This window comes from Ylistrum balloti, unplaced genomic scaffold, assembly GCF_031769215.1.
Source record: "Ylistrum balloti isolate Yb309-2 unplaced genomic scaffold, AGI_CSIRO_Ybal_v1 Utg370018, whole genome shotgun sequence".
Lineage (NCBI taxonomy): Eukaryota > Metazoa > Mollusca > Bivalvia > Pectinida > Pectinidae > Ylistrum > Ylistrum balloti.
This window is the reverse complement of record NW_026782087.1, coordinates 936141-949993: the sequence shown is the minus strand read 5'-3', so window position 1 is coordinate 949993 and position 13853 is coordinate 936141. Positions and strand designations below refer to the sequence as shown.

General features: G+C 34.0%; 1 protein-coding gene across 1 annotated transcript in view; it reads right to left on the bottom strand.

The window, feature by feature from the left end:
* The window catches only part of LOC132548587 (kinesin-like protein KIF28P), a 53741-nt gene that overhangs the window by 36122 nt on the left and 3766 nt on the right, over window positions 1-13853 (bottom strand). Inside the window, exons 2-3 of the mRNA XM_060212451.1 lie at window positions 2901-3083; window positions 2443-2649 (exon numbers count right to left, since the gene is read on the bottom strand). Of these exons, the coding sequence (XP_060068434.1) occupies window positions 2443-2649; window positions 2901-3083 (390 nt within the window). The remainder of the gene's footprint in view (window positions 1-2442; window positions 2650-2900; window positions 3084-13853) is intronic.

Genomic DNA, 13853 nt, shown 5'->3' with positions numbered 1-13853 from the left:
ATAACAAAAAGAACATAACATTTTGGTTTAACAATGACAAGCTATAAGAACACACAATTTCAATTCATCTCACTTCCAGGAACCTGTAAGATTGAGGCACTGCCAACACATCAAAGATTTACCCTGAATATCCTATTGTCAACACATTCGCTGAATTGATCCAAAAGATTGTCAAGTTATACAAGGTAGAGAATTAGGAACACAGTGTATTATATACTTTGCATACATACAAAACTTGAATGAAATAAAGCAGACTGGTCTGGTAATAAGGAAATACTGGGCAGAAAAATTAAACAAACCAACGGCAGGTGTTTGTAGGATACTATCAGTCTATAATTACCCTATGTGTCTGTAGAAATATAGTGCCCTGGAAGGCTTTATAGATAACAAACAATTTTGTTAGAGAATAGTTCCAGAGGGATTTTATAGGAATAGAACACAATACAGTTATTATTTCATGTAACCAATGAATGAATGGTCTTAATGTGTAATTTCTGGTCAATATGACATACCTAGACTGGCAGACACATACAAGAGGCCCATGGGCCTTAACGGTCATCTGACAAAAAGCAAGCCAAACCTAGAAAGTGGGTTGAGGTCATTCATTTGAACAAACTTGGTAGCCTCTCCTCCAAGCATCTTACAGGCCCAATATCAGCACTCATGGACTGTTGCTTGTTGAGAAGAAGTCGTTTGTATATTTTAACATATTTGACCCCTGTGACCTTGAAAGTGGGTTGAGGTCATTCATTTGAATAAACTTGGTAGCCTTTCCTCCCAGCATGCTACAGACCCAATATCGGCACTCATAGACTTTTGCTTATTGAGATGAAGTCCTTTGTATATTTTAACATATTTGACCCCTGTGACCTTGAAAGTGGGCCAAGGTCATTCATTTGAACAAACTTTGTAGGGCTCCAGGCCAGCATGCTATGGGCCAAGTATTAGCCCCCTAGGCCTTCTAGTATTTGAGAAGAAGTTATTTAAAGATTTTGACATATTTGACCCCTGTGACCTTGAAAGTGGGTTGAGGTCATTCATTTGAATAAACTTGGTAACCTTTCCTCCCAGCATGCTACAGACCCAATATCGGCACTCATAGACTTTTGCTTATTGAGATGAAGTCATTCATTTGAACAAACTTTGTAGGGCTCCATGCCAGCATGCTATGGGCCAAGTATTAGCCCCCTAGGCCTTCTAGTATTTGAGAAGAAGTTATTTAAAGATTTTGACATATTTGACCCCTGCGACCTTGAAAGTGGGTTGAGGTCATTCATTTAAATAAACTTGGTAGCCTTTCCTCCCAGCATGCTACAGACCCAATATCGGCACTCATAGACTTTTGCTTATTGAGATGAAGTCCTTTGTATATTTTAACATATTTGACCCCTGTGACCTTGAAAGTGGGCCAAGGTCATTCATTTGAACAAACTTTGTAGGGCTCCATGCCAGCATGCTATGGGCCAAGTATTAGCCCCCTAGGCCTTCTAGTATTTGAGAAGAAGTTATTTAAAGATTTTGACATATTGATAGCCCTTCACCCCTGTGACCTTTTGAAAGTTGTTCAAGGTCAAAGTTCATTTGAACAAACTTGGTAGTCCTTCATCCCAGCATGTCACAGGCCCAATATCTACACTCTGAGCCTTTTGGTTAATGAGAAGAAGTTGTTTAAAGATTTTAACATATTTGACCCCTGTGACCTTTAAAGTGGGTCAAGGTCATTCATTTGAACAAACTTGGTAGAGCTCCATGCCAGTATCCTCTGTGCCAAGTATTAGCCCCCTAGACCTTCTAGTATTTGAGAAGAAGTCGTTTGAATGAAAAGTTTACGGACGGCGCACGGCGCACGGCGGACGACGACGGACGAAGCATGATGACTATAGGTCATCGGACCCTTCGGGTCAGATGACCTAATAACACTAGCTAGAAATATAAACATTCTCTACAACTTCAATCAGTGAAAGACACTTGTAATATACTATCCTATCATAGAGTGTTCGTTACATATCTGTTTATAAAGCAAGCAGGGAACCATTAAAAAACTGTCTCTAAAGAATTAAAGTGTGATGTTGTAAGCATCATGGAAACCGAAAATGATAATCTGTTTAAATACTGAGAGATTCTTTCACACCCTAGAAATATATAGTGATCTCAAATCAAAGGAAAAGATTCTGAAGTTGGCAAGCGATTGACATCTTTATAATCTGATTCTAAGGGTTGATTTAACTTATCTTACCCTCAAGGGGGTGAAAGATTATTTTCTCTTCCCCATTTGAGTTTTTTTGGGCCCTTTGTACATGCTTGGCATTGTTTACTTGATAGTGTTATTGGATTTTTGACGTGATGTCAAACCATTGTCCTGACACAGAAATCTCCCTTCATCCCCTAGAGTCTGTCACAGAAATCTCACAGCCACACCTGTCCAGGATAAGCTAAACTTACCTGTAACTGTTTGTCTTTGTCTTTGTTGGATTCTATGACCTTAAACAGTTCCTCGCATGTGATGGGCACTATTCCCTTATTAGGGCCATAGCCAATCATTGAGTAACTTTTCCCTGACCCTGTTTGGCCGTAAGCAAAAAGGGCAGCATTGTAGCCCTGCCAGGCATTATCAAGTACACCTTTTCCAAGGTCATTGAATACTTGTCTCTGCAAAATAAAGAATATATGTTGAACATACTGATTGAGCGAATCATATGGTCAATGGTTAGCAATGCAATCATTAGGCCTTACCAAATGTTCATGATACTTAAATAGCTTATATCTGACTTGCAAATGATTTTAATAGATCAAAACCCTGAATTTATCTTTTTTTATTTCCTTAAAGGCATTCAAAGTCTATTGATCTTTCAACTTTTTTCATAGCTTATAAAATGACTTTATTTCAAGTTTTCTCTCACCTGGTCAGCATAGTTATCAGTTTGGGGTATGTTGACTCCATCCTTGTCCTCAACAAAGCCATCGTGTGACCAGTAGGAATGGTCGAATGCAAATGTTTTAGACTGTCCTGAATTAGGGTCTGTTATAGTGGTAGAGTTCCCACTCATAGAAATCACACAACTGGACTGAGCATTTTTCTCTCTCTAAAAACAAAAGGAAAAAAACCAATTTTTACACTTGTTATTTGACCTCATATATTTTTTTTTGTATTTGTATCAAAAGGTGTCATTCACTTGTGTATTTTACCACTATCTTTTCACTTATTTCCATATACTACCATCTTTTGTAAAACATCACAATTCCTTTAGCTGATGTTTCATTTTTTCTAACTATGGATTCTGATTCACTTTCAAAAGTTTTAAATCATTGAATCAGATACAAAGTCAGACTTTTTTATGGAAAATCAAATTATGAAACAGAAATGATGTCTGATAGCACAACTTTTATACTTCATCTTAATTATGTGTAAAAATGATTGAGCAAATCAAACCTCTTATTGTCACAGAAAACATAGATTAACCATGTAAAATCTGAAAAAAAGAATGTATATTGATGTGGGTCAAAGGAAAAAATGTAGGTCACAGTGACCATCTTTTGATAGTATAGGACATATGGCCCGAACAATCTTTTTCTTTGATGTAGATCCAACGTCATAATGAAGGTAAGAGTGACCTACTTTTGATACACGACACACTCCCCTACCTAAGTAAAACCATACCCAAAGTATAGTTCTAGTGACAAGTAGGAGGCGGATATCGGACAAGGTAGGGAGGATTGTCACAAGCACAACGAAAAAAATAGTCCCCTCAATAGGGAGACTAATAAAATGCTTTTCAATTGAAACGTATAGCACAACCTCTACAACAAGGCAGTTTCTAATCTGGACAACAAACCTATATCCTTGTAAATGTCACAAAGTTCATTAAGGATGAGGAGCTCAATATATACCAGGTATTGGAATCCTCCATACAATCACATTAAGCTCTTCATTTTGACCCTGATCTTTAATTTACTTTGCTGATTGTTAATCTTCCATGGTTAGTGATGATACTGTGAAGATTTATCAGTTGAAATGATCCTTTGAATACCCAATACATACCCGCAACTTAGATACAGGTGAAACTATTTTCCGATCAATACATATCCTACTGTTATTTCATTTGAGAATTCCCTAGCGAGGTACCATATCTGATAGAAGTATAGATAATGCATGTCTTTAGCCATGGTTATCGATTTTGGTCAATGTGAATAATAAGTTAATAACACAATTTCTGTATACAACACAATACCAATGAAGTCATGTATGAACAGCTTTCATGCAGCACAATTTAGCAAAACAATAGAGTATGACTTGTATGGGCAAGAACTTTTTTATTTTAACTTTTATACAACATGGACAATATTTTCTATATTTCAATAAAATTCCCAGAAATTTGCATTGAAATGATATGTAAAGCTTTCAGTGCTTTTTAAGAAGAGGACACTGCAGGTTGCAATCATACAGGTAAGTCAACTGCCTCACCTGACAGACCTTTTTATCTCCAGGTAAATCATAATGGAATTTTTTTCTTATCAGTCCAGACACAAACACATGTACTGCTTCTGGTTCAGTACTTTTAATCAAGTAATCTAAAGCAAACAACTTATTTATATTTCTTGTTTGCATGAGATAATTCTCAGATAAACTGATCCAGTTTAGTACTCAAGGTGTTCATATATACTGGGATTTTCTACTTTCTCATTGATTCAACATCTGTATTTAACTGACAATCCTAATAGGTAGCAAAAAATTGCACAAGATGCATGTAATCCATAGATGTCTTTATAGAAGTACTTGAGTGACTTCATTTTTCAGGTGAGGTGAAATTTGAGAAATATCTATCTTTGAAAATATGTCAAAACAGTACTTGACTCTTGCTACCTGGTGGTACTAAGGTGTCACAGTTTTAACAACTGTCCAATAGCCACTGTACAGGATCTTAAGACAACCTAAGTGGTTCTCTGCGCTGTTTAAGTATTTACATAGCCCCTCAATCCTGAGTTAATTATTCCAGCATATTTGAAGAGCTGTTGATATCAATGACTGTCATCAGACAGATGATAAGAGGGGTGTTAACTCCTTATTTAACAAGGGCCCATCAGAATATTCATTCAGAAATTTTTCTGCATCATAATTACTGATAATAATCTACCATTCACCATCCTATGATAAGGAATATGGTAAGCATGTCAGTGGGGAACCAAACATTTATCAAACACACACAGCATAGGTCACCTTGATGTACATTTATATTCATAACAAAAAGATCAATTATAACTGGCTTGTGGGTGAAGAAATACAGAGAGTTAAGTGGTTTCTGAAAGGCAAAAATCACAACACTTACAAGTATTTCAAGATTCAGAAGAATCATACATCAACTGTCTGACACGGAGTCACTAGCCAGATCTACATGGGCATTGACACTATCCATTAGTTTCCATAAACACACAAGTTCAGGCACAAAGTCAGGGGTGGGCTTAATGCAAAGTAAGATAGAGAATTAGAAGGGAATTCTATTGAACAGCAATGGATAGGCTTATTAGAAGGTATCAACATGGTAATCTGTTTAATCCGACCTATGATGGGGACACCCCATGTTTCATCTCTTTATACACACCATGCATTTTACATTATAATTCAATGTTACATTTTGAACACAAGTAAAAAATATAAATCAAAGAAATAGAATAATGATATCAGATATAAATTGGGATAAATATGAATTTCTTAACTGACCCAATGAAACTTGAGAAATAAGTGGACATGGTCTCTGCCAATCAGAAACTAAAGTGGCCATCTTGAATTTTAAATCATGTATATTACATCACAACTTGTGTAGGGTAATTTCAGCAATTTGAACAAATATAAGCGACACTAACATCTTCTTTCTAATCTTTTCAGAGTAATTAACAATGACTGTCGAGGCGAGGAGAAAGACATCATTTCATATGTGTATATTTCAAAACTCTGTCTCTGTAATGGGTATGGTATAGTCTTTCAAGATGAAATTAGACACATCGTCTTGATATGAACTTGTTTAAAAAACCTTTCGTTACTACTTAATAGCAGTGTAAACTGATATGAAATGCACTAATTTGACCTGTATTCCAATTCCTAAACACACTCCTAAAGATAAAGGCAACATTAGCTTGGAAGTATTCCAACAGTTGGTAAATAAGTTGCAACCATGTTTGTTTAGTGTTGTGTTATATGCCTTGAATGTGTGCCCTGCCAATGTAAAACAACTACACCTCTTTTAAAACAGTTGTGCAAGATCATGAAGAGGGAGATAATCATTATCTAAATCTTACCATCTGGAGTCTGATACTGTCACATAAAACACGATAGATATCTGAATATTACCATCTGGAGTCTGATATTGTCACATAAAACATCTTGTACATGACAGATATCTAAATATTACCATCTGGAGTCTGATATTGTCACATAAAACACGATAGATATCTAAATATTACCATCTGGAGTCTGACATTGTCACATAAAACATCTTGTACATGACAGATATCTAAATATTACCATCTGGAGTCTGATATTGTCACATAAAACATCTTGTACATGACTGGAGTCTTGTCATAAAACATCCTTGACATGACAGATACCATCTGATATTGTCACATAAAACATCTTGTACATGACAGATATCTAAATATTACCATCTGGAGTCTGATATTGTCACATAAAACATCTTGTACATGACAGATATCTAAATATTACCATCTGGAGTCTGATATTGTCACATAAAACATCTTGTACATGACAGATATCTAAATATTACCATCTGGAGTCTGATATTGTCACATAAAACATCTTGTACATGACAGATATCTAAATATTACCATCTGGAATATTACCATCTGGAGTCTGATATTGTCACATAAAACATCTTGTACATGACAGATATCTAAATATTACCATCTGGAGTCTGACATTGTCACATAAAACATCTTGTACATGACAGATATCTAATTATATCTGATATTGTCACATAAAACATCTTGTACATGACAGATATATTGTCACATAAAACATCTTGTACATGACAGATATTACCATCTGGAGTCTGAATTGTCATATTTGTACATGACATATCTAAATATTACCATCTGGAGTCTGTACATATTGTCACATAAAAAACATCTTGTACATGACAGATATCTAAATATTACCATCTGGAGTCTGATATTGTCACATAAAACATCTTGTACATGACAGATATCTAAATATTACCATCTGGAGTCTGATATTGTCACATAAAACATCCTTTACATGACAGATATCTAAATATTACCATCTGGAGTCTGATATTGTCACATAAAACATCTTGTACATGACAGATATCTAAATATTACCATCTGGAGTCTGATATTGTCACATAAAACATCTTGTACATGACAGATATCTAAATATTACCATCTGGAGTCTGATATTGTCACATAAAACATCTTGTACATGACAGATATCTAAATATTACCATCTGGAGTCTGATATTGTCACATAAAACATCTTGTACATGACAGATATCTATATCTAAATATTACCATCTGGAGTCTGACATTGTCACATAAAACATCCTTTACATGACAGATATCTAAATATTACCATCTGGAGTCTGATATTGTCACATAAAACATCTTGTACATGACAGATATCTAAATATTACCATCTGGAGTCTGATATTGTCACATAAAACATCTTGTACATGACAGATATCTAAATATTACCATCTGGAGTCTGATATTGTCACATAAAACATCTTGTACATGACAGATATCTAAATATTACCATCTGGAGTATATTGTCACATAAAACATCTTGACAGATACATGAGTCAGATAAAACATCCTTTACATGATATTACCATCTGGAGTCTGATATTGTCACATAAAACATCCTTTACATGACAGATATCTAAATATTACCATCTGGAGTCTGATATTGTCACATAAAACATCCTTTACATGACAGATATCTAAATATTACCATCTGGAGTCTGATATTGTCACATAAAACATCCTTTACATGACAGATATTTAAATCACATGTGCTTTGTTATTCAGAGGAATCTAAATCTAAAACATCCTCTGACTGATGTTGATAATCAATGATTTTATTGGAATATTTATAATTAACTCTTTAATGTATCAAAATAGTAAAAATATAATGTGATAATCTCCCCATAATAACATATACTGTAACCATTTTTTGCGATTCCTTGTTAAAAATGTGAAGTTTAATCATGAGTTTTGTAATACAAATATTGTCAAATTATTTTTTCTATCATACCAGATTTATAAAGCAGCATATCTTAAAATAACTATAAACTATTCTAGTACTGATATAGCTATATTAAGATATTTAAACAAATTAGCTAAATATAATTCATACAAAATAGATATTTTAATCTGCTTTGCTTCAGTTAATAACTTATGACTTTTTGTATGAAAACTTATCATTAGTAGCAATGACTTTAAGGTATGTGATCCACTTCACTAAACTCACATATACAAGTGAGGGTGTGCATGGCTGTGCTAGTTGATCCATTTTAAAATATCTATGGTATGAAAAGATGTGCTAGTTGATCCTTGTGTGAGGTTGTGTATTATGTGTGCTAGCAGATCCTATTAAATAAACTCACAGTTAGATGTAAGGGTATGCAAGGATGTGCTAGCAGATCCTATTCAAGCCCATATATAGTCAGATATAAAGTTGTGTGCAGGGATTTGATCCTGTTGTAAGGCTGTATATGATATATAAATTGGATGTACTAGTTCATTCTTTGTTCACTCCATAGATGTACTTGTTTGTTGGTACAGTATATGGACGGGTGAAAGAGTGGGCATGATGCTTTAGAGGTTTATATTTAGTGTACTCTCGTTAGGGGAAGTGGTAGAACTGTATATGTCTGGGCACTCTGGGTCACTTTAAACTAAATGACTTTTGACATAACCTGTGTCAACATTGGAAGTACACTTATCACCTCATTGCGAATGAGAATGACTGGAAGGGCCACCAAGTAATGGGTATCAATGGTATTGTTTTAGTTGGTGTGCAGGCTATAAATAAGTGAGAAAGTCGGATTTATCCAGATAACAGCATTGTTGACTTCAATTCTACTACTACACTACTATATATTGTAGGGCTAATATTTTGCAGTCATTCAGTTTGGGCTGTTTAACAACCATTATATTTCAGGCATATCTATACTTCTTTATCCATACACAGGCATATCACATACATTTTTATATATTTTGATTTCAAATTTTTTGCTGGGTATATAATTTTGTGCTATATTTGATGATCATAATTAAATCCGCCACAAATATTACCAATTTTACAGTATTGTATGCAAACTGACATCAATTCAAAAATGATTTCATTACTATACCTATTTATAAACAACTTTTACCATTATGACAATCAATAAGTAAATTGTATATCTATATACAATGCTTCTGAATTGATCTTTGTGTTATTTTTGCCATTCCGTAAAGGAAATCGTCCAACATGAGTGGGTAGTGTCACCATATTTAGCCTGTAATTATGCCTAATAATAAGCCCATCTACTTCTATTGTTGTTCAGTAGAATTTTAATATGTTGCCACCTTGGATTATAGAAGGATAAATACAGGGTATCATATTACACAAATGAAAATAACAATCACAGTCATACACACATAAGTTTTCAACGCAATGTTCTACTCAAATTCAAATTCATGTTATTGACTTTTGGCCTTCAAGGCCATCAGTACAATGCATATACATACAAATCATGAATATTGGCACGACACACAGTGCTACAGTGGAGAGAGTAGTACATTATTAGTATGAAAGAAGAAGACATTAATTTCTCAACTTGTTAGCTTCAACAATGTATTTACCAAGCTGACACAGTTCTTTTGTATTCCTAGTACTTAATAATTGTAAAATCTTTAACATTGATGGTCTTTTCAAATAATATTACTTTATATATAGTGTTCTTAAATTTTGATATGACTGACATATTAAAACAAAATGATACTCATCTTCAACTTCATTATTTGAATTACATGATATACAATATCTCTGGGAACGAGCAATATTTCGGTATCTGCCTGTCTCGATTGCTAAGGAATGTGCAGACAAACATAATTTTGTTAAATTTATTCTTAATTTCTTAGAACTGCTCGACACAATCAACTGGATTACCTTTATATGACCAAACTTCAATGTTGCAAATTTTCCCAATTTTTCGAAAAACAACAATTTTTGTCTTATCTATATTAACAGATAGCTTCCATTGCTCAGTATAGCTAGCAAGATTATCTAGTAGTTCCTGTAAACCCTCAACCGTCTCAGAGAACAGAACTAAATCATCTGCATATAACATAAAAAAAAGACTTAATTCACCAAAGTTATATTGGTTACTACAATTTGAGATAAAATAAGATTCAAAATCATTAACATACATAGAAAAATAGAATTGGGGACAAAATTTCCCCTTGCATCAAACCGATGTCATTAGCAAAAAAATTTGATATGCAGCCATTAAATTCCAAACCAGACCTCACATTTTTATATATTGACTTAATGACGCGCAGAAGTTTACCCTTTATTCCTAACTTAGATAGTTTATACCATAAATTTATCCAGTCAACACAGTCGATTGCCTTCCTAAAATCTACAAAACAGCAGTAAAGGTGTTTATTTTCACTAAAAGACTTTGTTATTATAGAATGTAAGGCAAATACAGCATCAACTGTACTAAGCCCTGGACGAAAACCAAACTGTGCATCAGTAATAATTTCACAAGATTCTGACCATTTAACCAACCTTATATTCAATAAAGATGTAAATAACTTTCCACGGCAACTTTATAAACTAATCCCTCTGAAATTGTTAGGGTCAGTCTTGACACCTTTCTTATGTACAGGAGTAATCACTGCCTGCGACCATTCTGATGGAAAAAATCCCGAATTCAGAATTGTATTAAATAATACATGAAAAGCTGGTAGCAGTATATCTTTACCCACCAGGAGACATTCATTTAAAATCCCATCTAGGCCACGAGACTTTCCCCGCTTCAGTTTACAAATAGCTGCAGAAATTTCATTCAATGTAATTGGACAATCTAACTCATCATAAATTGGAATAGAGTCATCATTAATATCATTAACATCTACACCACTGACTGCTGCCTCTGAAGTGTTAACAGCCTCTGATGACAAATTTTTAAAATGCAAATATGAATTTTCCATACTCATCTGAGGTCCAGCTGCCTTAGGTGAAGCAAATTTCTTATAAAATTGCTTGGGATTATAATTTCTAAGATACTCCAACATATTCCCTTCATATTTCAAATACATTCTTTTCTTATTTTTCTCTAGTAATTTTTATATATATTTTTCTTAGCAATCAAATTAGTATGATTCTCATTTGATTTACAACTATTGAATACATTCAAAGCATTTTTATACATATGCAAAACATTTTTTTATTCAGGGTCAAACCATGGTTTGTCTTCCTGCAATAGTGTGCCTACGACACGCCTTCCTTGTTTATTAACATTGTCACCCCCTACTGCACCTACACGATCACATGCCACAGCGTGTTACCTGTTCCATGAAAAGGGTGCATGGCTTGTGTTAGGATTTCTGTAAACTTGTTCACATTTTCATCAATGCTATTCTGAGTGATCTCAAATCTAATGTATGTACCTGTACAAATGAGAGGTTAGAGTATTACAAAAGAAACAGGTAGGTCTGTCATTGTATAACACTTAGTGAGGGGATTGTATTGTTTTTCAAGTGCCTATCCAGGTGACTTAAATAAGTATTTGACAGGTTTCCTATCTGGCAAATATCTGTATGAGCAAGACATGTGAACAAAGTCAGCCAAGCATTTAAATAAAACTGGAATCCCCTTAAAATAATACTTTAAAACTTAAATATTAAGTGCCTTGCATGATAATGAGTCAGGGACTTAGTTTTTATTCATTTGAAATTCTGTTCTTGATTGCTCTAAATTAAATGTCAGATGAAAATTCAGGTAAATCCAGACTTTTGTTACTGACTCAGCAAAATACTATACAACAGATATTAGGACAATGATAACAGGCCGTATACCAACAGTTCAGAACAAAACCTGTGTCGATTGGAAGAAGATGATATGAGTGCCTTGTTGATTGAGGCTTCCATATCGTAACCAATATCTATAAACCCAGAATGGCTTGAGAACAAGGTTTTCCTTGGAAGAGTAGCATGTCCTTGTTGTAATGTTGTATTAAATGTCACAAAACAGACAGAAGTTGACTAAGGTAAAGACCTTTTCTGGCAGCTAATTATACTACATCCTGATAAATTATTCACCTAATTCTATTCCAGCTTTAACAGTGCTTGCCAAGTCAATCTCATTCTAGTCAGAATAATACATTTGTTTAACAAGAAACCTTCAAAACCATCTGCTTGCCTTTAGATACCAATCAATAATGATACCTGTAGAGGGCACGACTATATCTTAAGTTCTGTACTATATAAACTGTAATCTTTTTCTATAGGATAATGCTTTCTTTAAAAGTGTAGAAACTTTTGGAATAGTAACAGACATCATTACCAGAATAACACATTCAACATCACTGAGATTCAGATGACTGTTCAGTATTATCTCACAGAAATGATAGTGTGGTAGCCAGTTTCATGAAGAATTTTTATCCTGATGTTTCTTTCTATCAATATAAGAGTACTTAAGTGACACTGTGAATCCAAACGATGCACAGCACTGAAGTATAGATTATCAGCATGGAGAAGAGAATAAAGGATATAGTCAAAGTTACAAAAGAAGCTAGGATGCAAAAACTATAAGTACAAAAATAACAATTCAACCATTGTTCTTAATTTTTAAATTAAAGTAGTAAATATATAAAATAATTGGTATCAATAGAACAAGGGAAATCACAATAAGCCAGTCTCAGCCATGTTGTAATCACACTGTAAAGGGTTTGGAATAAGGTCTGCAACCAATAAGAAACTTGAAACCTAACTTGTCTGCTACACAATAATGAAATTATAAAGAGGATACAGAAAGGAGAATTTAAACAGGACATACATTAAGAAAACCAATCAATAAAAAGAACAATAATTTGCTCCCCACATGACATACTGTTCACAATACTTGATTCAATGAGAAAAGGATGAAGACTTGCACCAAACATTACTTTCTGGGGGATTTGCAACCAAGAAGAAATCATATAAAGACAGCAGGTCTCGCAAACTTCACCATGCAAATCAGGTCTGTCATTTCACAAAAAACGAAATTTCCTTTTGAATTTTCATCAAAATTTTGATTAACTCACATAAACACTAACCGAAAATTATGAAAATTTTATTACCCTGGCGTACTGATTCTCTCTCTTGGATTTGCACTGAGGTCAAGGTATTATAAAACCACACTTGTCTTAAAGTCTAGTTCTGAGAAATGATCCTTTTCATGTTACAACTAGGAAGACTTTGATCTACTGACCAATGGTAGACCCTTTTAAACCTTTATCTTATACTGAAGTATGAAGTGCCCCAGGAGATTCCAGTTCTTTTGATTAAATGCCTATATCACCTTTCCAAGGGTATTTTTTGTTGACAATGGATGTTGGAGTGAGGATATTTAATTGCTGTTTCTACAGTGTCTCTTTGTTGGTCATAAATAGCTATTGACCATAAAATTAATCCTTCACACTTGAACAGTTCCGTTCAAGTCAGAATTGTTTTTTCTATTCAAATAATACAATGACAAAAATTTCTTTTAACCATTCAGTGTATCATAACTAAAATAAAATATATTTTGAATACTTTGCATGTACTTTTAACCTCTCTTGACAGAGAAA